At 39.3% G+C, this 27,174-nt stretch overlaps 1 protein-coding gene across 2 annotated transcripts in view; it reads left to right on the forward strand.

Moving 5' to 3' along the window:
- The first annotated feature begins 220 nt into the window (after positions 1-220).
- FIG4 (FIG4 phosphoinositide 5-phosphatase) overlaps positions 221-27,174 on the forward strand; it is a 143,602-nt gene continuing 116,648 nt past the window's right edge. Inside the window, exons 1-3 of one of the 2 annotated variants that reach the window (XM_047762592.1) lie at positions 221-519; positions 24,404-24,502; positions 26,794-26,917. In XM_047762592.1, the coding sequence (XP_047618548.1) occupies positions 454-519; positions 24,404-24,502; positions 26,794-26,917 (289 nt within the window). In that variant the 5' untranslated portion in view covers positions 221-453. The remainder of the gene's footprint in view (positions 520-24,403; positions 24,503-26,793; positions 26,918-27,174) is intronic. The other variant, XM_047762602.1, reaches the window with a different exon arrangement.

The raw sequence follows: 27,174 nt of genomic DNA on the forward strand, positions 1-27,174 counted from the left end.
CCAATTCAAAAGAAGTAATCCAGTCCCAAGTCGTCCACCTTTGCAAAGAGAAGGACCAGAAAAAAGTGAGATTTAACTAAACTGGCAGTGCCCTTTTCTCCGCCCACTTTTCCTCGTTCCCATACCAAAGATGGCGTTCTTTGCTTCCTCCTTCGGCAGCACGCAGGCTCTGGAAACCTCTACCCCACTTCTCTATGGTTCTTCCTCCAGTCCCGCCCACGCGGTAGCTAGGGTGGGGTTTGCCTGGAGGTGGGGCCTACGGATCCGGAAACACCTGCACCTTAGTAGCTGATCATCTATGTATTTCGTGCCGATGCAGTGTTTTTACCTGCGGAGCTTGGCATCTTGGATCTGAGGCGTCTTCTCTCCGGGTTTCTTGGGGGCAGTTCAGAGGCTGCTGCAACCAAGGCTGTGGCCTAGCGCCTGTTGGGGCGCGCCCCCGTTTGCTCGGCCATGCCCGCGGCCGCCGCCCCCATAATCAGCTTGGTCCAAAAGCTGGTTCTGTACGAGACTAGAGCTGTGAGTACCCAGCCCAGTGGGGTGCGGGGAGGACAGCGGCCGAGTAGGTGTGGGGCGGTGGGGCAGAGCAGCAGCCCGCCCCATCTTCCCTCTGTTCCCTAATCCGAGTCCTGGGGAATGCGTCCGAGGGGGCTTCGCCCTGTTATGGCACCCGGGACACTGTAGCTTTTGCAGCACCACTTAAAAGCCAAGGTTGGAACACCCTGGCAGCAGGTGTTTGTGATATCTCAAAAACTGTTCATGAAGTTCTGTACGAGTTACTGAATTCTTTTCAACTTTGGGAAAGTCTTGGAGTTCTCCAGTTCACTAGTTATAGTACAAGTAGGGGTTAGAAAAATATTCTCGACCTGTGAATCGGTAACTTTTCTGTTTTCCTATGCCGTGGCGTCGCAGTGATTGATAATAATTATGTATGCTTTTATTGCTGACATTTTTGGTTCTCTTTATTTGAAGGGAAATAAAACTTTGTTGATTTGTTTGGATAGAGTTCTTTTGCTTTTCATTTTACTTTTTTCCTACACAGTTTTATTTTGTTCTGTTTTATTTCTTCAAATCGCCATGTAAATAGTTACTGGTAGAATTAGCAGATCCAGGTTTTTGCTTGTTCGTTTGTCTGTCTTTTGTATGGCTGGCTGTACCTGTGGCATATGGAAGTTCCTGGGCCAGTGGTTGAATAGGAGCTGCAGCTGTGGCTTATGCCACAGCCACCGGAACACTAGATACCAGCGGCACCTGCGACTTACTCCGCAGCTTGCAGCAGTGCAGGATCCTTAACCCACTGAGTGAGGCTAGGGATGGAACCCAAATCCTCACAGAGATAACTGTAGGGTCCCTAACCTGCTGAGTCACAATTGGAACTCCCAAGCAGATAGGTTTTTATGTTTACGTTACTAGTTCCCTAAAATTTAAGGAATGGTGCTTGAAGTATGTACTTTGTCATTTGTGTGGCTAGAAAATAAAGTATAGCTTTTCTAAACTGGGGTATCATTGATATTAGGGTCTGTGTTTAAATTACACTTAATGGTTACAGGATGGCATGTGCTGAAAACCTTCATAATACTCATTGCTTATGCTGTAGAGTGTCTTATAAGACACATTCAGTGGAACTATTAGAGGAGTGCAAGAAGGTACATAGCAGATTCTCAGTTATTACATGAGACTAGCTTGTCTGCTAGTCATCATTAGCATTGGCATAGAAACATGTTGACCGTAAATTAATTTTGCTGACAACTTCATTTGATAATCCAGACCAGAAGATAAAATTATCTAATAATACCAAATTTGCAAATATCTTCACGTGTTCTCTGAGGAGAGTCATACAGAAGTATCATTTTGACATTGAAACAAAACCTTCTGCTTTCTGTACAAGTGCTGATAAATGTCCCTAGTTAGAAACATGCATACTATACTTAAACACAGAAATTTCAGCCCTTTAATAAGCTGAGCATTCATGAGGACTGGCTGAGATGTGAATGTTCTGTCTAAAGCACAGTCCATATTATGGGGCTCTTCTGCTCAGAAATTTTCAGTGGCTCCTGTTCTGAGGAGAGTAAACTCTGCATCCCTTAGTTGGGCATTCAAAGCCATATAGAATTTGTCCTCAACTTGTCTGTCTGGTCATATATCAACTTGGCAATCATTTATTGAGTATTAACTTTGTGCCTTTATGTGTCTTATTCTGCAGTAAAATTGGGTTGCTTTCAGTTCTCTATAACCACCCTCTGTTTTTTTTTTTGCTGTTCTCACCTTGTAATGGCCCAATCATCTGCTAAAACGTTATTGGTCCTCATGACACAGATGTGGTTACAGTGCCTTACGGCCAGTAGGCCCTCAATGGATGCTAGTTGAGAGAGTCTAACACAAAGGTGTGTGTTCCAGAACTTGATTGTGACCCCTCTCAGTCATCTAAGTAATGGAAACTAACTCTGGCCAGCGTAGAGGTAAAAGGTGAGTTTATTAGAAGGAAAGTAGGGAAGCAGTTGTATAGAATCATTGAAGGCTTCTACTTCCCCATCCTCTGGAAATGTAGGAAGAAACAGGAACACACTGAGTTCTGCCAAGGATCGAGTATAGGTGCTAGAAGGAGGAATCTGACTAACTCAGCTCCGATTGGAAGCCTGCCTCTGGGTGGACAAATCCTCTGACTGGGAAGGGATCTGGCAGTCTTTTGTTTTGTTTTAATGGCTGCATCTGCGGCATATGGAGGTCCTCAGGATAGGGGTCCAGTTAAAGCTACAGCTGCTGGCCTATACCACAGCCACAGCAACGTGGGATCTGAGCCTTGTCTGTGACCTACACCACAGCTCACAGCAATGCCGGATCCTTAACCCACTGAGCAAGGCCAGGGATTGAACCTGCAACCTCATATTTCCTAGTCAGATTCCTTTCCACTGCGCTACGACAGGAACTCTGGATCTGGCAGTCTTGACTTATTTCTGGAAGCACCTGTTTTGTTTCAAGAAATGGTTGGGCCAAGGTGACTACCTTGAGTAATGTCAGTTGTGCTTAACCTCGGAACTTCAGTTTTCCTATCAGTGAAATATGTGGTTCTTCTATTTTATATTTTTGATTTAAAGGTTTATGCAGAAAGATTTTCAGTAATCTGAAAGTTTAAAGGACATAAATAACTCCAGAAAAGGCATAAAATTCTGGCAACTAAATAGATCCTAAGAATGTAAAAACATGGAGTTCCCATTGTGGCTGAGCAGGTTAAGAACCCAACATAGTCTCCAGGAGGATGTGAGTTCAATCCCTGGCCTCACTCAATGGGTTAGAGATCCAACATTGCCACAAGCTGTGGCATAGGTGGAAGATGCAGCTTGGATGTGGCATGGCTGCGGTGTAGGCCTGCAGCTGGAGCTCCCATTCGACCCCTGGCCCAGGAACTTATATATGCTGCAGGTGTTAGCATAAAAAAACAAAAAACAAAAAAAACCCAAAAAACAAAAACAGTGGTAGCAGGTTGTGTTAATGAGAATAATAACAGTGCTTTTGGAAGAGTTCTATGCCAGGCACTGGTCAAAGCTCTCTACATATGTTTTATTTAATCCTCATAAAACTGCTAAGAGGTTAGTATTGTTAACTATTACTGTTATTATTTGGTGAAAAAAAAATGAGTTAAAGAGAGGTTAGGATAGTGCTATTGAAAATGTGGTCTGGTAACTGACGTCAAGCATAGATAGTTTGTAACTGAACAGCAACAAATTACATATAGAAATTAAGAGTTAATGCTTAGAAACTTCATAGCAGTTTGACAGAGGAATTGTATTTCAGATGAACCAGGTAATTAGAACATTAGGTTTGTGATTTGTGTCTTTGCTTTTTTGTTTTTAGATTTATTATGGAAATTTCAAGCAAATACCGAGTAAACAAAATAGTATAATAAACTCCCATCTATCCACTACCCAGCTCATAATTACAAACATTCTTTTGTCCTTTACTAACTTGTTCCACTTCTGACCAACCACTTATTATTTTATAAGGTTATTTTTCTTTAAAATTTACATAAGTTGAAATGCACAGATCTAAGTTACAGAATTTGGATGGAGTTATACACGTGTTAACTACACCCCTGTATTGCTCCAGAAAGTTCCCTGTGGAACTAGTCAGCTGTCCCCTTTCCCTACCTGGCAACTAATACTCTATTTCCTTTTCTTTTCTTTCTCTTTCTTTCTCTTTCTTTCTCTTTCTTCTTTCTTTCTTCTTTCTTTCTTTCCTTCATTCATTATTACTATTTTTTTGTCTTTTTAGGGCCGCACCTGCAGTATATGGAAGTTCCCAGGCTAGGCTGAAGGTGCAGCCACTGCCCTACACCACAGCCACAGCAATGCGGGATTCCAGCTGCATCTGCCAATAATGCCAGATCCTTAACACAGTGAAGGAGACCAGAGATCGAACCTGAGTCCTTATGAATGCTAGTCAGATTCGTTTCCACTGAGCCATGATGGGAACTCCTAATGTTCTATTTTTTGCCTTAGCTTAGATATCCTGTTGAGGAATTTTGTTTGAATGGAATTTGACAGTACGTACTCCCTTGAGTCTAGCTTCTTTTGCTCAGCATAATGTCTTTGAGTTGCATCCACGTTGTTGCATCAGTAGTTTGTTTCCTCTTCTTATTGAGTATTCATCCCTTGTATACATATTCTGCAATTTGTTTATCCATTTTCCCTATTGATTTAGACTGTTTCCACATTTAGACAGTTGTTATTAAGTTATATAGCTGGCATAGTTAGAACTTTCTTGAACAATTTTATTTGTGGACATATGTTTTTATTCCTTCTGAATAAATACCTGTGAATGAAATTGCTAGTCATAGTGTTGATGTTAGGTGGTTGTGTCATTTTATACTCCCCTCAGCAAAGTATAAAAATCTCCATTGCTTCATGTCATTGGCAGCGTTTAGTATTGTCAGACTATTTATTATAGTGGGTATCTAATAGTATCTCACTATGTTTCTAATTTGCATTCCCCTAAAGAGTAATGAATGATGTTGAGTATCTTTTCATGTACTTATTGGCCATTTTTATATCTCCCTTTGTGGAGTGTCTGTGCAGGCATTTTGCCCGCTTTAAAAAATTAGGCTGTTACTATTGACTTATTATTGATTTGTAGAAGTTCTTTCTATATTCGGGAATTGAGTCCTTTGTGATAGACGTTTTGTGAATATTTTCTTTCAGCCAGGGGCTTGCCTATATATTTTATTAAGGATCTTTTTTCAGCTTTATTGAGGTATAATTGCCAAAGTTACATTTAAAATGTGTGATGTGATTTGATATATGTATGTATACATTGTTCTCTTTTGATGAGAAGTTTTTAATTGCAATATAGTATAATCTGTCAGATTTTCTTTCATGTTAATTGCTTTCTGTGTCCTATCCAAGAGATCTTCGCCTACTCCTTCAGCACAGAGATATTATCCTGTGATTCCTCTGAAAGATTTATACCTTTAACTTTTATGTTTAGGGGAGTGTTTGATATTAAATTTTGTGAATGCTTGTGATGCAAGGATTATAGTACTTATCTATCGTGGTATAACAAATTACAAACTTAGTGGTTTTAATCAACAAAAACATTGCACATTTCAGAGGTTTAGTAGATTGGGAATCTGGGAGTGACTTAGCGGAGTGGTTCTGGCTCAGGATCTCATGAAATGATGAGTGTTAGCTGAGCTACAGTCCTCTAGACTGGGCTGGAGGATTAACTTCCAGTATGCTTCACTCACATGCTTGGCAAGTTGAGCTGGTTTGTTGACAAGAAGCTTAGACTTCTTACCTCATGGACATTTCAAAGGACTCCTCAAGTGTCCTTATGACATGGCAGCTGGATTAGTCCAGAGAGTATTCCAAGAGAAACATGGATGAAGCTGCAATGTCTTTTGTGATATGGCCTCAGAAGTCACACTCCATCATTTCTGCAATTCATGTAGGCCAGCCCCACTTCATCTTGGGGACAATACACGTCACAAATACCAGAAAATAAGAATCTTTAAGGGTCCTTGGAGGCTAGCAACCACAGGGATTGAGGTTCGTTTTTTTCCCATATATCAGTTGTTCAGCCTCATTTGTTGAAAAAGGCTATTCTCTTTTTAAATTGAATTTCTTTGGTACTCTTGTGAAAAATTAGTTGAATAAATGAGTTGATTCCTAAACTCTCTATATTGTTCGATTGATCATTTGTTTTTCTTTATGTCATTTCTACCTTATCTTGATTATTATAGTTTTATAAGAAGTGTTGAAATCAGGAAGTATAAATTTTCCAAAGTTGTTTTGGCTATTCGAGATCCTGTATGTATCTAGATGATTTTTACAGTGATCTTACCAATTTGTAAGAAAAACCTTGATGGGATTGTGATTTGGGTTTCATTGAATTTATAGATCAATTTAGGGAGAACTGAATCTTAATAATTTTGAATCTTTCAATCCATGGTATATTTCCCCATTTATTAGGTCTCAGCAATATGTTGTAGTTTTCAGTGTAGAAATTTTAATATCTCCTGAAAATCTTAAGTATTTTATGTATTTTTATACTATTTGAAATAGAATTTTAATGATTATTGCTAGTATATAGGGATGGAGTTGATTTTTATATGTTGACCTTATATCCTGACACCTTGCTAAACTCACCGTATTGAGAAGCTAGAGCTGGTTATTGAATTAATATGCAGATTATGACTTGCTGAATGAGGGGGCACAAGCTACCCACAGGGGGTTGGTGAGTAGTTCCCTCAGTATCTGAGCTCTCACTTTGGGGAAGTGAAACCCATGGGTTTGTTTTGATTGAAGACAATACACCTGCACAAAGGAAGTAAAGTCACAAAATTTATTACTTACAAATATCAGAAGTGCATGGAGGGCACAGTGAGCCAGGGGAAGGTCATCCTCTGTCCTAGATCATAAGCAAACAGGAGATCTAGAGTGTGGTAGCAAGCACCTCGTATGTTTGAGGGGGTTGGAGTGGAGGTCACTAACTTTTTGAGGGCTTAGCTCTAAGTGACTATTTTAAAAGGTGCCCCAGGAAAAGCAAAGAAGGAATTTATAACAGGACTCATAAGCCATAAGCTCAGGTGTTTATTTAAATGTCCACCTTCTTCATATGAGGAGGGTTATAACACTGTAAAATTCCTAGGTAGGAAGTCAGAATAGTGTTTTTTTTTCACCACACTTGCTTATTAGTTCTAATAGCTTTTTTTTTTTGGTGATTTCCTTAGTATTTTATACATGAATATTCATTTCATTTAGAAAGAGGAACCCTTCTTCCTTCCCAGGCTGGATGCTTTTTATTTATTTTTTTCTTATAACACCAGCTAGGACTTAGTAGTACAAAAGTGAGTTGAAGTGGTGAGAGCAGACATAGTCTTGTTTTGTGCCTGATCTTGGAAATTATGTGGTCTTTCACCAGTCACTATGAGGTTAGCCGTAAGTTTTCATAGATGCCTTTTATCAGGTTGAGGAAGATTTCTTTCTATTCCTAGTTTGCCGAGTCTTTTTTTCTTTTTTTTAATCATGAATAGATACTGACTTTTTTTTTTTTTTTTTTTAATTTGGCCATGCTTGTGGCATGTGGAAGTTCCTGGGCCAGGGATCAAACCCAAACCTGCGCCACAGTAGTGACCCAAGCTGCTGCAGTGACAATGCTGGATCCTTAACCTGCTGTGCCACAAGAAAACTTGTGGATGTTGAATTTTTTTTTAAATTTTTCTCCATCTGTATATGGCATATCTTTCCTTGCTTAGTATGGTTGATTACACTAATACATTTTCAAATGTTAAAGTTTTTGAGTTTTTTGGGGGTATGTTTTACTTAGTCATTTTTATATATTGCTAGATTCTATTTGCTAATATTTTGTTAAGGATTTCTTACCTTTAAGGTTGTGATACTAATCTATCATCTTAAGATTTTTTTTTCTGGAGTTCCTGTCATGGCTCAGTGATTAACAAATCTGACTATGAACGATGAGGTTGGGGGTTTGATTCCTGGCCTTGCTCAGTGGTTTAAGAATCCAGTGTTGCCGTGAGCTGTGGTATAGATGGTAGACGCGGCTTGGATCCAGCGTGGCCGAGGCCGTGGCTGTGGCGTAGGCCTGCAGCTACAGCTCTGATTAGACCCCTAGCCAGGGAACCTCCATATGCCACAAGGGCGGCCCTAGAAAAAACAAAACAAAAAAGTATTTTTCTGATTTTGATATCATGGTAACTTTGGCCACATGAAATGAGTTGAAGTGTTCCTTCTGTTTTCTGAAAGTGGTTGTGTAAGATTGGTATTGTTTCTTTAATTTATTAAAGTATAGTTGATTTATGACATTGTATTAGATTCAGGTATACAACATAATTCTGTATTTTTATGGATTATACTCCATTTATAGTTATTATATAATATTGACTATATTGCCTGTACCATACAATATATCCTTGTGGCTTATTTATTTTATACATACTAGTTTTTATCTCTTAATTACCTGTCACTATCTTGTCCCTTTCTACTTTCTTCTCCTCATTGGTAGCTACTAGTTTGTTCTCTATATTTGCAAGTTTGTTTCTGTTTTGTTATATTAATTTGTTTTATTTTTTTAGATTCTGCACATAAGTGATAACATACAGTGTTTATCTTTTCTTGCCTTATTCCACTAAAGATAATACCCTTCAGGTACATCCATGTTGTTGTAAATGGCAAAATTTCATTCTTTTACAATGACTGAGTAATATTCCATTACACATCACACCCCCCCCACATCTTCCTTATCCATTCATTTGTTGAGGGACACTTAGGTTGCTTCCATATCTATTGTAAATAATATTGCTATTGTAAATAATATTGATGTGAACATTGGGATATATGTATCTTTTCAAATGAGTGTTTTCATTTTCTTAGGATATATACTGAGTAGTGAAATTGCTGTGTTATATGGTAATTCTATCTTAAGATTTTGAAGAAACTCCATAGAGTTTTCCATGCAGCTGGTAGCTGCACCAATTTACATTCCTATCAGCAATGTACTTGGGTTTCCTTTTCTCCACAACATTACCGGTATTTGTGATTTGTAGACAATTTGATTATAGCCATTCTGACATGTGGGAGCTGATATCGCATTGTGGTTTTGATTTGCATTTCTCTCATGACTGACATTGTTGAGCATCATATCATGTACCTGTTGGCCATCTGTATGTTTTCTTTGGGAAAATGTCTATTGAGGTCTTTTGCCATTTTCTAATTGGGTTATTTGTTGTTTTGACAGAGTTGTATGAGTTGTTTGTATAATTTTGGGTATTAACCCTTTATCAGTCATATCATTAGCAAATACTTTCTCCTATTCAGTAGGTTGTCTTTTCATTTTGTTGATGGTTTGCTTTGCAAAAGCTTTTGCGTTTAATTAGGTCCATTTGTTTATTTTTGCTTTTGTTTCCCTTGCCTTAGGATACACATCCCACAAAATATTGGGGATTTATGTCAAATAATGTTCTTCCTATGTTTTCTTCTAAGAGTTTTATGGTTTCCAGTCTTACATTTAGGTCAGTAATCAATTTTGAGTTCGTGTATATAGTGTGAGAAAATGTTCTAATTTCGTTCTTTATGTAGCTATCCAATAGTCCCAACACCCATTATTGAAGAGACAGTCTTCTCTATTGTATATTCTTGCCTCCCTTGTCATAGATGAGTTAATTATAAGTGTGTGGGTTTATTTCTGGGTTCTCTATTCTGTTCTGTTGATATGTGTGTTATTATTGTTGTAACTTTGTAGTATAGTTTGAGGTCAGGGTGAATAATACTGCCAGCTTTGTTCTTTTTTCTTATGATTGCTTTGGCAATTCAGGGTCTTTTGTGGTTCCATATAAATTTTAGATTTTTTTGTTCTAGTTCTGTGAAAAATGTCCAGGGTATTTTGATAGGGATTGCATTAAATCTGCAGATTGCTTTTGGTAGTATGGTCATTTTAACAATATTCTTCAAATCCATGAAAACAAATATCTTTCCATTTCTTTATGTCATCTTCTATTTCCTTCATCAATGTTCATAGTTTTCAGGGTATAGGTCTTTAATCTCCTTGGTTAAATTTATTCAATCCTAGTTATTTTATTCTTTTTGATTTGATTTTAAACAGGTTATATTTTTGATTTCTCTTTCTAATCATTATTAGTGCATTGAAAAGTAACAAATTGCTATGTATTAATCCTGTATCCTGCAACTTTACTGAATTTGTTTATTATTTCTAACAGCTTTTTGGTGGTGACTTTAGGATTTTCTATATATAGTATGATGTTATCTGCAAATAGTGACAGTTTTACTTCCTCCCTTGCAGTTTGGATCCCTTTTATTTCTTTTTCTTGTCTGAATGCTACAGCTAGGACTTCCAATACCATGTTAAATAGAAATGACAAAGTAGGCATCCCTGTCTAGTTCCTGATTTTAAAAGTAAAGCTTTCAGTTTTTCACTGTTGAGTATGATGTTAGCTGTGTGTTTGTCATAAATCACATTTGTTATGTTGAGATACGTTCCATCTATATCAACTTTGATAAGTGTTTTTTACCATGAATGGGTGTTGAATTTTGTCAAATGCTTTTTTTTTTGCATCTATTGAGATGATCATGTGATTTTATTCCTTGTTTGGTTAATGTGATATGTCATATTGATTGTCTTGCAGATATTGAACCATCCTTGCATCCCTGGAATAAATTTCACTTGATCATTATATCTGATCCTTTTTATGTTTTGTTGAATTCATTTTTGCTAATATTTTGTCGAGGATTTTTTTTGCATCTATATTCATCAGAGGTATTGGTCTGTAATTTTCTTTTTTTGTAGTGTTGTCTGATTTTGTAATCATAGAATGAATTTGGGAGTGTTCTGTCCTCTTGCATTTTTTGGAATCATTTGAGAAAGATAAGGATTAGCTGTTTATGTTTGGTAAAATTTCCTTGTAAAGCCATCCAGTCCTGGACTCTTTCTTGGAGGTTTTACTTTTACTACAATTTCATTTTCACTATACTGATCTGTCTCTTCAGATTGCCTATTGATTCTTTTTTTTTTCTTTTTCTTTTGTCTTTTTAGGGCCACACATTTGGTATATAGAGGTTCCCAGGCTAGGGCTCCAATTGGAGCTGTAGCCATTGGCCTATGCCACAGCTACAGCAATGCAGGGATCTGAGCCACGTCTGCAACCCACACCACAGCTCACGGCAATGCCAGATCCTTAACCTATTTAGGCCAGGGATTGAACCTTTGTCCTCATGGTTGGTAGTCAGGTTTGTTAACCACTGAGCCATGACAGGAACTCCTCAGATTGCCTATTGATTCTTGATTCACTCTTGGAAAATTGTATGTTTCTAGAATGTCCATTTCTTCAAGGTTATTCAATTTGTTAGCATATAAATTTTTGTAGGAGTATTCTAAGTTTTTTTTTTTTTGTATCTCCATGATATCAATTGTTATTTCTCCTCTTTCATGTCTAATTTGCTTATTTGAATTCTTTTTTTTTTTTTCCTTGATGAGCCTGGCTAAAGCTTTATCACTTCTGTTTATCTTAACAATGCTTTTGGTTTCACTGATCTTTTCTATTTTTTTTTTCTCTATTTTGTCTATGATCTTTTTTATTTCCTTCCTTAACCTAACTTTGGGTTTTGTTCTTCTTTTCATTATTCCTTTAGATGATAGGTTAGGTTGTTTATTTGAGATTTTTCTTGTTTTTGAGGTAAGCCTTATTGCTATACACTTTTCTCTTGAACTGCTTTTGCAGTGTCCCATAGATCTTGGAAAGGTGTTTTTACTTTTTTTGTCCCCAAGGTATTTTCTGATTTCCTCTTTGATTTCTTCATTACTCATTGGCTTTTTAGTGGCAGGTTGTTTAGTCTCCATGTGTTTGTATTTTTCCTATTTTCTTCCTGTAATTGATTTCTAGTTTCTCTTTTTTTTTAAGATATTTTTTCTACTATAGTTGATTCACAAAGTTCTGTAAATTTCTGCTATATAGCAAAGTGACACAGTCATACATATATACATGCACACATATATAGAAATACATATACACAAAAGTATATATGCACACATATATATACACATACACAACACATATATACACATACATATATACACATATACATATGCACACACGCATATATACATACACATTCTTTTCCTCATATTATCCTCCATCATGTTCCATCACAAGTGACTAGGTACAGTTCACTGTTCTATATAGCAGAATCTCATTGCTTATCCACTCCAAATGCAATAGTTGGCATCTGCTAATCCCAAACTCCCAGTCCATCCCACTCCCTTCCCTACCCCTTGGCAACCACAAGCCTGTCCTCTCAAGTCCATGAGTTTCTTTCTTTTCTGTAGATAGGTTCATTTGTGCTGATATCACTTCAGATATAAGTGATATCATATGGTATTTGTCTTTCTCTCTCTGACGTCACTTAGTATGAGATGTCTAGTTCAATCCATGTTGCTGCAGATAGCATTATTTTGTTCTTTTTATGGCTGAGTAGTATTCCTTAGTGTGTGTGTGTGTGTGTGTGTGTGTGTGTGTGTGTGTATGTATCATATCTTCTTAATCTATTCATCTGTTGATGGACTTTTAGGTTGTTTCCATTTCTTGGCTATTCTTACTTGTTGGCTTGTTAATGATGGCCATCATGACTGATGTGAGGTGGTACCTCCATTGTATTTTTTTAAATTTGCATTTCCATAATAATTAGTGATGTTGAACATTTTTCATTTGCCTTTTGGCCATCCGTATTTCTGCCCCCCCCCTTTTTTTTAATTGGGTTGTTGTTTTTTTGGCTGTCGAGTTGTATAAGTGGTTTATATATTTTAGACCTTAAGCCCTTATCAGTTGCATCATTTGAAACTATCTTCTCCCATGCTATAGGGTTTTTTTTTTTTTTTAATGGTTTCCTGTGCTGTGCAGAAGCCTGTCAGTTTGATTAGGTCCCATTGGTTTATTTTTGTCTCTATTTCTATTGCCTTGGGAGACTGACCTAAGAAAACATTAAAAAAAAAAATGGAGGAGTTCCCATTGTGGCTCAGTGGTTAATGAATCCAACTAGGAACCATGAGGTTGTGGGTTCCATCCCTGGCCTCATTCAGCGGGTTAAGGATCTGGCGTTGCCGTGAGCTGTGGTGAAGGTTGCAGATGCAGCTCAGATCCTGCGTTGCTGTGGCTCTGGTGTAGGCCGGCACCTACAGCTCCAGTTAGACCCCTAGCCTGGGAACCTCCATATGCCACAGGAGCAGCCCTAGAAAAGGCAAAAAAAGACACACAAAAAAAAATTAAAAAAAAAAAATGGAGTTCCCGTCGTGGCGCAGTGGTTAACGAATCCGACTAGGAACCATGAGGTTGCGGGTTCGGTCCCTGCCCTTGCTCAGTGGGTTAAGGATCCGGCGTTGCCGTGAGCTGTGGTGTAGGTTGCAGACGAGGCTCGGATCCTGCATTGCTGTGGCTCTGGCGTAGGCCGGTGGCTACAGCTCCGATTCAACCCCTAGCCTGGGAACCTCCATATGCCGGGGGAGCGGCCCAAGAAATAGCAAAAAGACAAAAAAAAAAAAAGAAAACATTTATATGGTTGATGTCAGAATGTTTTGGCTATGTTCTCTTCTAGGAGTTTGATGGTGTCTTGTCTTATGTTTAAGTCTTTAAGGCATTTTGAGTTTATTTTTGTGCATGGTGTGAGGGCCTGTTCCAGTTTCATTGATTTACATGTGGCTGTCCTGTTTTCCCAGTACCACTTGCTGAAAAGACTCTCTTTTTCCCATTTTATATTCTTGGTTCCTTTGTCAAAGATTAATTGACCATAGGTATGTGGGTTTATTTATAGGTTCTCTATTCGGTTCCATTGGTCTATATGTCTGTTTTGGTACCAGTACCACAGTGTTTTGATTACTGTGGCTCTATAATATTGCCTGAAGTCTGGGAGAGGTGTTTCTCCTGCTTGGTTTTTGTTCCTCGGGATTGCTTTGGCAATTCTGGTCTTTTATGGTTCCATATAAATTTTTGGATTGTTCTAGTTCTGTGAAAAATATCATGGGAAATCTGGTAGAGATTGCATTGGATCTGTAGAATGCTTTGGGTAGTATGGCTATTTTAACAATATTAATTCTTCCAATCCATGAGCATGGGCTATCTTTCCATTTCATTGAATCCTCTTTAATTTCCTCTTTTATAGTTCTCAGCATATAAGTCTTTCAGCTCCTTAGTCAGGTTTATTCCTAGGTATTTAATTTTGGGGGGCATGATATTCTATCTTCCAAGTCACTAATTTGTTCCTCTTCATTATTCATTCTGCTCTTCAGTGCCTTTAACTCAGCTTGCATCTTTGCAAATGAATTATCTAATTTTTCTTGGCTCCTCCTTATGCTTTCTAGTTCCTTTCTAAAGTAATCTATGTTACTGTTCATATCTTCTTAATTTCTTCATATTCACTCTTAATTCCTTCAATATCTTCACTATCTCCCTTTTGAACTTAGTGTCTGTTAGACTGCAGAAGTCTGTTTCATTGTCTGCTCATTCAGGTGAATTCTCCTGTTGTTTTAACTGGGAATGGTTCCTGAGCTTCCTATTTTTGCTTATATTTCTCTTATTTTGTGAGTTTAGGGAAAACAACTACTGTAGTCTTGGAGGGCTATTTATATGTACGAGCACTCCTGGGTATTTTTTGATGGCTTACTATTTCTTTTTAGGGTGCTGTGCAAGCTTCCAGGGATATGGAGGCAGTGAGCAGGGCTAGTAGCAAGTGCCTTGTTGCTGGGCCCTTGACAGTGGCAAGGACCCACGGGAAGGTGGTGCAGGCTGCTCCTAGTTGTAGATCCCTAGGAGGTGACAGTGATCAGGCAGGTGTAGGTGGTGCCTGGAGCATTTGGTAGTGGCAGCAGCAGGGCAGGTGCACTCTCAGGGGAGTGAGAGCAACAACGTGTGGATCTTGGTTTCAGTGCCCTCTTCTTTGCCAGCCTCTGAGGTGACTGGGGCCACAGGTGGTACCTGTTCAGACCCCCTAGTGGTGGAAAGCCATGCCCGCTTCTGGTGTCTGAAATGACTGCTCTGGTTTGCCCCTGCCACCTATAGACCAGGCAAGAAGCACTGCATTGTGCTCAGCCCCCTGCTGCCCTTAGCCCCCACAAGAGGTGGCCAGCCAACTGCAGCCCTCACAAGAGGCACCTTGTTGATGGCAGCATGTGTAGGTGGCACCTCTCCAGCCCCTGCCCGAGCCTATCAGGCTGTGGTGTTTGGGTTCAGGGATGGTGGTACAGATGGTCTGTGCAGCTCTCACTCTGCTTTGCCCTCCTCAGTCCAGCTGCTGCACTTTCCTCTGTGACATTGAGTTCCCTTCATCTTGGCTGATCTCCCTGTTGGTTAGGTGGCTTTTGAGGGTGTGGGTTCCTTTCCTCTTCAACAGCTCCCTCTCAGGAGTGCTAGTCTCATCCTGATTCCTTCTCTCTCTCTCTCTTTTTTTTTTCTTTTGTTCTACATACTTATGTGGAGGGATTCTTGCCCTTTTTGGAGGCATAAGGTCTTCTGCCAGCATTCAGTAGATGTTCTATGCAACTAGTTCTACATGTAGATTTTTTTTTTGATGTGTTTGTGGGAGAAGGTGAGTGCCACGTCTCATTCCTCCACCATCTTGATCCTTCCTGATTTCTAGTTTCATACTGTTGTGATCAGGAAATTTGCTTGGTATAATTTTTGTCCTATTAAATTTGTTGAGACTTGTTTTGTGGCCTAGTACGTGGTCTATCCTGGAAATAGAGCCCAATGGAAACTCCCCAAAATTTTATAAAAATAATGAAAAATAAAACCTGACCAAAAAATACAAAGTCATGGAGTTCCCGCTGTGGCCCAGTGGGTTAAGAATCCTACTGCAGCAGCTTGGGTTGCTGCAGAGGTGTGGCTTTGATCCACCGCCTGCCACAGAGGGTTAAAAGATCCAGTGTTCCCACAGCTGTGGCTCATATTTGATCCCTGGCCTGGGAAATTCCATATGCTGTGGGTATGGCCATAAACAAAAAAAAGATGACAACATGAATGGTTAATTTGCCGAAAGAGAAGTATGCATGTGAAAGTATATTCAACTTACTAATAATTAAAACAGTAGTGTGAAAATAGATCCCCATTTTTCACTTGTCAGAGTGGCAAAGATTGGAAAGATTGACCAAAGTCATTGTTGGCAAGTGTATGAAAGAAACTGGCATTGCTGTTTTGGCTGGTGAGAATGTATTGATTGGCTGTGGAGGAATTAGAGGATGCATTAAGGAACAAAAGAGGCAGTGAGCAAGACAGGGTGCCTCTCATCCTGAGCCTTCATTTAGAAGGGTACTGTAGAATTGCTCCTGAGGTAAAGTTCATGTTGTCATTGTTACCTGTGTTTAGAGCTGGATTTTGAGAACCATTTGTAGAAGAAAGGGAGGTGGGTTGGTAGATAGCATACTGGCCTTGGGAAGGTTCTGCTCCCTCCAAAGGTTGACCTGTTCTCCCTGGCAACCAGCACCTTCATGTTGTCCTTTGGCTCATGTGACCCAAGTCCACAGAGAAAGTAAGGCCAGATCCAGCCCTGATGCTCATATATACCCCATGCAATCAGGAGTTGCCTACAGGAGATTTAGAAGCCTAAGGTTATCCTGGAAGAAACTGCAGTTTACCCTAGAGGATTTCCAGTTTATAGCCCTTGCTTAGTCATACATGAGTTCTAGGAGTCTTACCATTTGCAATAACTGACTATTTCACAACAAAGACATGAACGTATAGTGGTTGATATTCAAATTAGTAGCTGAAAAAAAAATTGGTAGCTGGACAGAACTGTGGCAGACTTTTGTGTCAGCATGTGTGATCTGTGGGGGTACGATTGTAAGAAAACTTGACTCTTGCTAGCTCAAAATTGTTGGGGTGTATGTGTGTATGTTTGTGTTTGTTTAATTCCTGCCTTGTCCTCAAAGGATTTAAAGAAGCTTTTCCCTTCTCCCCACCCTGTCACAACAAAATAGAACAAAATAAGAACCACTTCATGAGGAATGCAGCTTATTTAATTAGCCCTGATATTGGCCTTGGGTTTGGGAATTAGGGATTAAGAGAGGACAACATAAGATGTGGTTCACTAAAGGGTTGGAGCTGAGAACCAGATGATAGAAAGTGGGAGAAAGAATTACAGTGACGATAACCAATTTAGAAGATGTGGTTGGAGGTGACAAAGTTTCCACGTGTTTCTCGAGGGGCTTTGATGCTTCCCCATCAGTAAAGCCCTGAAGCTGTGAAGAGTGAACTTAGAGATGTCCCTGTGACAATGGGAGGCTCCTTTCCCTCTCTGGTCTGTGTTACTTGTTGTGGGATTGCTGGAATCAGTCAGGTGGCAGGCCTGCAAGACTATTAAAGATGGTGAGAAGTCACTTGATGATGATCTTTAAAAATGATAGCATTATTCTGAAAGTTCAAGTGAAGTTTATCATTAATTGAAGCTGTCAAGCTAAAATTTCTCCGCTTTCATGAAAGCTGATTTTTTTCTTCTCAGCTGGAAAGTGAGTGATTAATTAGCCTGTCATTATAAAAGGAGATGATAATGTTAGTAGATACTGAATTTCCTGTTAAATGGATTACCTATTGTATTCTACTTGGAGTTCGTGTATATTATTTTACAAACGCATTCATCCTTAAATCAAGCCACCATTGTTAAAGTTACATATTAAAATTTTAAGCTTTTTCTTGATACTTTCAGGAGAGCCAGCTTAGATCATCTTCTATCTTTATGGACATGTTAATTTAATTTTTTGGCCACGCCTGTGGCATGTGGAAGTTCCTGGGCCAGGGTTTGAACCCGCGCCACAACAGTGACCCAAGCTGCTGCAGTGACAATGCTGGACCCTTAACCCACTGCACCACAAGGGAACATCCATGGGCATTTCAATGTAGCTTTTTTCGGTGTATCCTAATTACCCACCCCAATTCTTGCCAACCCCCACCTCCCAACATATCTGCTAACACAGAGAACGAGCTAGCTGTTCTCCCAGCAGTGTTGATTCATCCCAGCATCCTATACATTGTGCATTCATGCAGTCTACCTGATGGCTGCCTGATTTATGGAGGTCCTGTACATTCCAATTACTGTCCACTTTCCTTCCCTGTTGCTTTTGGGCATTCTATTTACCTCTCTTTTCACCGTCTCCATTTGAACTTCAGATGACCAGTACTTGAGATGACCTTTTCTTCTTTCTATAATCCCTAGTTGTTATTAAGAACTTAGAATGAATTTAACCCAACTTTCCAGATATTAGGTCTCAGCACATGCTCACATGTTCGGTATTCGTATTGGTTTCATTTTCTTGAAGCAGTGGCCCAGATCTGGACAGTTGCTCCCAAGGCCTGCAGCACAGCAGCCATCCCAGGATCTCCCTTGACCATCCTCCTGTAGCCTCTCATTTTTCCAGATCCTGTGTCTTTCTCTTTGTTGACTTAGGCCCTTGTTTTGGTGGAGCATCTCCTTTAGTTACTTCATGAGAAAGGGTTTTCATGGACAGGAATTTTTTTGAGCCCATGCATGTTTGAGAATGTCCTTATCCTATCCTCGGGTTTGACTGATAGGTTTAATGTTGAATTAAAGATTGAAATTAATTTTCCCTTAAAAATTTGAAGGCATCATGTCCCTATCTTCCATCTTTGGGGTTGCTCAGGAGAATTCCAGTGTTAATGCAACTTTTTTTTTTTTGTCTGTAGAAATTTTGTATTTATTTCCCAATGAATTTTATTACATTTATAGTTGTACAACCATCGTCACAATCCAATTTTATAGCATCTCCATCTCAGACCCTCAGTGCATTCCCCCAACCTGTCTCATTTGGAAACCCTCAGTTTTTCAAAGTATAAATTTTGATAGCAATGCTATTCTTGAAGCCTCCCCCCCCCCCCTTAGAAGCTTGTGCTGGCTCCTTTTTTGTCTTTAGTTTTCTGAAATTTTACACTCCTACCTCCAGAGATGAGCGGTGCCACAAATTTCCATGTCTTTGGAGGTTTTGTAGTGTAAATTGGATTGCTTCTTGACTTCTCACTGCTTTCTTGGCCGTGCTTTGCAGTTTCAAGTGATTTTTTTTTTTTTTTCCATCTACTTCGTTCTTTCTCTTGCCCCTGGCGCTTATGTCTGAAAAAAAAGAACATAAAAAACTTTGCCTTGGTTTTAGTAAGGCGTTTGGCAGGAACAGAGATGTTCACTCCTATGTCTTTTCCCAGATGACCCATTTGCTCTTCACCCAGCTCTGCTGTGAGTTTTCCCCCCACTTCATCACTGAGACAGCCCTGGAAAGACCACTCACAGGCTCCTGTTGTCAGACCCGGGGGCCCTTTTGAGTCCTCATCTTTCTCAGCCTCTCAGCAGCAGTCGACGTGGCTGTGACTGCTCCCTTCTTTTCCAGGTCATCTCCTCCCTTTGCTTTGAAGGCTCCAGCTGTCCTGAGGTTTTTCCTAATCACTGGCCCTTCTCAGTAGGTTCCTTCTCCATATTCAGCCTGTAAATAATTTTACTTAGAGTGCCTCAGGCTCATTTTTTTTTTTTTTGGAGGGGGGCTCTTTCTCTATCTTCACTCTCCCTAGTAGGTTAATCCTGTCCCTTGATTTCACTTTATTTTATTTATTTATTTATTTATTTTTTCTTTTTGCTATTTCTTTGGGCCGCTCCCGCGGCATATGGAGGTTCCCAAGCTAGGGGTCGAATCGGAGCTGTAGCCACTGGCCTACGCCAGAGCCACAGAAACGCGGGATCCAAGCTGCGTCTGCAACCTACACCACTGAGCAAGGGCAGGGACGGAACCCGAAACCTCATGGTTCCTAGTCGGATTCCTTAACCACTGCGCCACAACGGGAACTCCTGATTTCACTTTAAATGTCATTTATGTGCTGATGACACGCTCTGAGATCTCTGCTCTGAGCTCCAGACTCAGTTCCTACTTGAGCACTCAGGGAATGTTGTAAACAGAACTCATGGTTTTGCTTCAACCCTGTTTCTTCTCTAGACAACTCTACATCAGTAGGTGGCACCACCATCATGCTAGTTGCTCAAGCAAAAGTAACTGGATCAGTTACTCCTTTTTTTTTTTCCCAATAGAATCCATCAGCAAGTTATGGGCCCCAAATATATCTTCAGTTTACCTTTGCCTTTAGGTATCTAGCCCAGTGCCTGGCTCATGTGAGACACTCACTGGTAAACATTCAGATGAATGATGGTCAATAGGAAAGTTGGTGTTAAAAATGTGGACTCTTTAAAAATGCCCTGAAAGACAAAGACTTTGAAAGCAGAGACAGGAGGATTGTTCTAGATTAAAAATACTCAAAAAGACATAATAACCAAATACAAGGGTGGGATCCTTGATTGGATTCCATTTTTTTTTTAAACCAGTTATCAAGTTGTAGTTTTTAGGGATGATGTGTTATGATACTTGCAACTAGTTTTCACATGGTTCAGGAGAAAAAAAGCTTATTGGGAAGGAAGGAGGGAGAAAACAAATGTAGCAAAGTGTTAACAGTTGGTGAATCTCGGTAAGTGAAATATGGGTTTTCATTGTACTATTCTGTTCATTTTACTGTAGGTTTTATTTATTTTTAATGATTTTTATTTTTTTCCATTATAGTTGGTTTATAGTGTTGTCAGTTTTCTACTGTACAGCAAAGTGACCCAGTCACACATATATACATTTCTTTTACTGTAGGTTTAAAATTTTTTCAAAATAAAAAATTAGAAAAAATCTGTAGAGAAGAATTTAAGGAAAAGATATTTCAGGGCAATTTGTAAGTCCAGAAATGCTTCCAACTCATTTCAAAACATAATATTAAAACACAATAAAGCCTAAGGATATACGTAGATATAGAATTGATTTATTTAACAAGAAGGAAATAAAACCAAGCAGAAATGAGGCCTTTCTGGAAGTTACATCTTAAAAACTGGAGGAACTGTTTGATGAACTTCCCACCAGAGGGCAGTGCAGGAGAGTGATTCTGTGCACAGCGGAGAGCTGTGATTTTCTTGCCCACGTAACCGGTTCCACTAGAGGTCGCTCTTCTGCGCAGAACACTTGCAGGATTCTTGATTATATCTGTCTTTGTATTACAAACGGTCAAATCATTGTCCTCCTGCGGTTCATCTTTCGATTTCCTAGGAGCTACTGAAATGCTAGGAATTTCCCTCAGGGATTTTTAAAGCTGTGATGTACTTCCTTACTGACTAGATTTCAAAGGGCTGCCTCTCTATGTACTTAACCGAGAAAGATGGGATAGGGTCAACATTGTAGGAAGTCACCCAGCAGATTAAATAACTAGTCTGTGGTGAGTGGTTGTTCTTTGACCTAGCGTTTACCCAGTGCCTATGGAACCAGGTTGTGCTACTAGACTAGAATTTAAAACCACAGAGGTTAGAGTGTTAGCCCCAGTCTCCTGAGCTGCGTATAATTAGGCAAAGGGGGTAGACATGCCCCAAACAAATCTAAAGAAGGCCCTCAGAAGAAAGGGCTAAATTCAGATACAAGCACAAGTGTTCTGGTGGAGGCAGGTGGAGGGGCTGGGTGTCACTTGCCACTCGTTCAGTACATTGGGTCCTGTCTAGAGGTTCTTCAAGGCTAAACTCGGCTTCAGGACAGCACAAGCCTCTCTGGAGAACTTGCTTTGTCCCTGCCCAAATGAGTTAAACTCCTTTCCTGTGTTGTCCTTGCATCCTGTTTAGACCTCTGCTACAGCACTCTACTCATGGTGGATTATTTGCATCTTCTCTCCTGAGGGGGAAGACTGAGTACTAATAGATTTGTGCACTTTCCCACTCTGGTTCCATTCTGATCCTGCACATGCTTTTATTAGTCTGGGCTACCTCTTTCTTCATCTTTTTTTTTTTTTGGTCTTTTTCTCAAATACAATGGCATAGACTTCCTGAACATCTTAAAAAGTAAGGGAGAGAAAAGGAAGTAACACACATTGAGTGCCTTCTTCGTGTTGAACACTCTTCACTGTGTTAGGTGTTTTATGAGCATTTTCTTGGTTAATCTTGTTCCTCTAACTGGCCAAGTTTTATCCTCTTTCAGGTCTTTGCACTTGCTATTTCCTTTCCTGGGAAATGTTTTTCCTCAAGTCCTCAAGAAGGTGGCTCCCTTTTCTGCTAACAAACATCTATAGTTTACCAACCATTCTTCTGAGGTTGGTTTTATTAGACTGGTGACGCCCCCTCTCTCCTCTCAGTGGTGGGAAGGGTCTCAGGGAAGACTTGGCCAAGGCCAGACTGAGAACCTTGAACTTCTCCCTCCCTTTCTAGCTGCTCCCCCAGTGTATCAAGTCCTGGTCATTGGATGTCTCAGGCTAGTTGACTAATTTTTATTATAATTGCTTTATTTCTGCCTCACTATAACTGTTACTGCCATCCAGACTCTACCTCTCCCTAGGGAATGAGGGATTCGGTATTGTGGTTAGCTTTCCACTAAAGTGTGTGCTAACCCATCTTTTTTTTTTTTTTTTGGCCTTGCCCAGGGCATGTGGAAGTTACTGAGCCAGGGATTGGACCCAAACCACTGCAGTGGCAATACTGGATCCTTATCCCACTACACAAGAAAACTCCCCATCTTTTAACCTGTAGTTTTGTTCTCTATAATCTGAAAGTCTATATCAGACCTTTCTAAACATATATATACTTAATAATTGAAAAATACCCATCTCTTTCTATATATTTAGCATTAAAACAATATAACCAAGTGCTCATTTTCTGTTTTATTTATATACATATATACATAATATAGTATATACTTCTGTTGCCTATCTCTTCTGTTGTAAATCTTTTAAAATCTTACTCATCCTTTAAGGTTCAGTTCAAGTTCTAACTCCTCTTACATTTTCTGCATCTGTAGTTCCCAGCATTAATCTTTCCTGCTCTGAATTGCAATGGTCTACATACTTCGATTTGGCCATTAATCTAGAGAATCTTATTTTTTTATTTAATTGCTTTGTGTGTCTGTACCTCATGTGACCAATGAGATGATAAAATGCCATTTGATGGTGGCAGTGTGTTCTCAATTTTTGCAGTGTTGAAAAAGTGCCACTTTGGAGTTCCTGTTGTGGCTCAGCGGGTTAAGAACCTGACATAGCATCCATGAGAATATGGGTTTGATCCCTGGCCTCACTCAGTAGGTCAAGGGTCTGGCATTGCCACAAGCTGAGGTGTAGGCCACAGATGGATCCAGTGTGGCTGTGGCTGTGGTGTAGGCCTCAGCTGCAGCTCCAATTTGACTCCTAGCCTGGGAACTTCAATATAATGCCTGTGTGGCCCTAAAAACGGCAACAGCAACAACAACAACAACAAAAAAAAACAGTGCCACCTTTTTTTTTTTTGCTTTTTTTTAGGGCTGAACCTTTGGCACACAGAAGTGCTCACGCTAGGGGTCCAATCGGAGCTGCAGCAGCCAGCCTACACCACAGCAACACAGGATCTGAGCTGTGTCTACAACCTATGCTGCTCATGGCAATGCCAGGTCCTGAACCACTAAGTGAGGCCAGGGATCAAACCTGCATCTTCATGGATACTGGTTGGGTTCATAACCCTTTAAGCCACAATGAGAACTCCAGCAGTGCAACTTAAAGGCTATGTTTGAAGCAGAATATCTTTAAATAATTTATTTTTCCTAGCAGAGTTTTACTTATTTCTTAAAATACAATTTAAAAATTATTCATCTTGTTTAGGTTTTCTTAAAGGCATTTTCTTTGAACCTTGGGTGATTATTCTGCAGTTTTGTTATTCATTTTATTTTCAGTATTCATTTAAGAAGACTAATATGTTCAGGTATTCTGCTCTAAGGAAGTGTTGCAAAAAGGAAAGAATATTAATTATTTCCTGTAGCTTATCTATAAAAAGCCTTTTGGGAAAGTATACTCATTTTAGTCTTTTTAGGACTTTGGGTGAGTTTTTATAGTTGCTATATTAAACTCATTTTTAGACTTCTACAGAAAACTTACATGGATTCGCTTGATAAAATATCAGTATTTTAATAGCTGTAATTGTCTAAACATTGCTAATTGTATGTTGAGCTTTTTAATTCTTAACAGAGCCACTGCTTCCTGCAAAGTTTAAACATCAATCTCCAATCAGTTAGGTTAATCTCTATATAATATAATTAAATTCATCTGACCTGGTTACTGGGTACATTTTAAATATCAGACTGATGCTTATCACGACACCACTATGAATATTTCAATTTAAAAATTGACCTTTTAGAATCAGCCTTGACCTTTTAGAATCAGCCTTTCTTATCCTGCCAGTTATACTTACCACAAATACTTTTTTAAGAAGTAACACAATTTTATTAATATATTTAACTTTAAAAACATAAGTGATTATAAAATGTGTACAAGGCAAACTTCCTTAAAAAGCTAATGACATTTCTTTTTTATTTATAGAGATACTTTCTAGTTGGGAGCAATCATGCAGAAACAAAATACCGTGTTTTGAAAATTGATAGAACAGAACCAAAAGATTTGGTCATAATTGATGATAGGGTAAGTATCTTGCAAACCTGAATACTAACAGAAACTCTGGTACTTGTTGAAAGGTATGAAATATCCTTACAGCTTCTAGTGATGTTTTGTTTTTTTTGTCTTTAGTCTTTTCAGGGCCACACCCGCAGCATATGGAAGTTCCCAGGCTAGGGGTCAAATCATAGCTACAGCTGCTGGCCTACACCACAGCCACAGCAATGCAGGATGCGAGCTGCACCTCCGACCTACACCACAGCTCAGGGCAACGCCCAATCCTTAACCCACTGAGCAAGGCCAGGGATCGAACCTGCATCCTCATGGATCTTAGTTGGGTTTGTTAACCACTGAGCCATGATGGGAACTCCCATAGTGATAATGATTTTTTTTTTGATCATGCACCTAAAAATTAAAATTATTTTTCATGGTTAGCTATAATTTGAATCTCTAGTCTGGTTTCTCGAAATTACTGATGTGGAAAAGTATGCCAGAATTAAACTCTGCCCCTCACTTTTATGTATTTGACAAAGCAACTCTTTTTTTTTTTTTTGTCTTTTTTGCTATTTCTTGGGCCACTGCTGTGGCATATGGAGGTTCCCAGGCTAAGGGTCAAATCGGAGCTGTAGCTGCCAGCCTACACCAGAGCCACAGCAACCCAGGACCCGAGCCGCGTCTGCAACCTACACCACAGCTCACGGCAATGCCGGATCGTTAACCCACTGAGCAAGGGCAGGGACGGAACCTGCAACCTCATGATTCTTAGTCGGATTCGTTAACCACTGCGCCACGATGGGAACTCCCCAAAGCAACTCTTAAGATTAGATAATGAATATATTTTCTTAAAGGGGCTCCATTTTAAAGATTCAGTTTAACTCTTAATATTGTGTCCACCAAAGAGATTATTTACTTTTTATCATTTATTATTATTAGAGATTATTTATTATTATTTATTAGATTATTTATTATCTACATGAAGTCAAAAGGACTTCTGTACTGCAGATGTTTTGCTACACTGCCAGAAATGACTAGTAGGGTCTCTTCTGACGACATGCTGGAGAAGCGTTAAGCTATTCTTATGCAGATGTTATATTATCTAGAGTTGGGAATACAGAGACTTCAATCAGGAGGCACAAGAAATGAGGCTTTTAGTTAAGAGAGAAATGCAGTATGGTGGAATCGATCAGTTAATTTTGACTCTGAAAAGAGAGAACCTCACTAACCCATTCTCTTGAAGTTCCTGTCTCTATTTCTGAATTCATGTACATTCCTGGCTTTTTTCAGTGGCTACAGTTAGGCACCCATTTTCACTAAATTCTTTGCAAAACTATTTTCTGTGTTATAATAATTTTAGATAAATTATATTTCATGACTTAACTCCTGGTGTTGCGATTCACCCAACACACACACCATCTGGGAGGTGTTTTTTTTTTTTAATTAAAGTATAGTTGATTTGCAATGTCGTGTCAATTTCTGCTGTACAGCAGAGTGACCCAGATACACACACACACACACACACACACACACACACACACAGAGTTCCTTTTCTCATATTATCTTCCATCATGTTCTATCCTAAAAAATTGGATATAATTCCCTCATGCGGAGTTTTTATTAATATAGTGTAATGATTCTTGGCTTTATTTGGGGGTAGGAGTGGTTGATCAGGGATCTCTTTGAGAATCTAAGAAGAGCTATGGGCCCTCTCATAAAAATGCACATATGCACATACAACCAAAACTTTGCATACAATTTTAAGGGGTTTATAGATTTGTTGAAATTTGTGGATCCCTTACATCTTGCAATCTCTGGTTCAGAAGATAAGGTTTTGATCAACTTTTTTAGTACAGCACCATGTGATCCAGTGAACATCCTAAAGTTACAATGTTAAAAAAAAAAAATTTGTTGGCTTTTAAAAATTGTAGCTTAGGAGTTCCCGTTGGGACTCAGTGGAAATGAACCTGACTAGTATCCTTGAGGATGCAGGTTTGATCCCTGGCCTCGCTCAGTGGGTTAAGGATACAGAATTGCCGTGAGCTGTGGTATTGGTCACAGATGGAGCTTGGATCCCATGTGGCTGTGGCTGTGGCGCAGGCCAGCAACTACAGCTCTGATTCAACCCCTAGCCTGGGAACTTCTGTATGTGGCACCTGTGTCTCTGGGAAAAAAAAAAAAAAATGCAGCTTAGTCCTGCATTCTCATGTACTTCTGTGAAATAACTAACTAATGATTCGCATAAGCAGCTTTTAATTTTCAGGGGTAAATAATGAATCTAAAAAGGGAGCAAAACCTTACAGATTAAATCTGCTTGTTTTTAGCATGTCTATACGCAACAAGAAGTGCGAGAACTTCTTGGCCGCTTGGATCTAGGAAATAGGACAAAGATGGGACAGAAAGGATCCTCTGGGTTATTTCGAGCTGTTTCAGCTTTTGGTGTTGTAGGTAAGAAACGTGCCTCCCTCTTACTACCTCCCTTTTTTTTTTCTACCTAGATGGCTTAAAGATAGTTTGCAAGGGTTATATTTATATAGCTTTATAAGTATGACCCATCCTCTGTGGCTTTGGTTGTTGAAAATTTCTATCAATCGGATATCCAACACCTTTTATATGGCATCTGATACATGCTCAGAACAGTACTCAATTTCATATGGGGTATGAACAAAGTGATGGTTTGAACCTGTAAGGAGTCTGGCTTGTTG

Source organism: Phacochoerus africanus, chromosome 2 (genome assembly GCF_016906955.1).
Source record: "Phacochoerus africanus isolate WHEZ1 chromosome 2, ROS_Pafr_v1, whole genome shotgun sequence".
NCBI classification, from domain to species: Eukaryota; Metazoa; Chordata; class Mammalia; order Artiodactyla; family Suidae; genus Phacochoerus; species Phacochoerus africanus.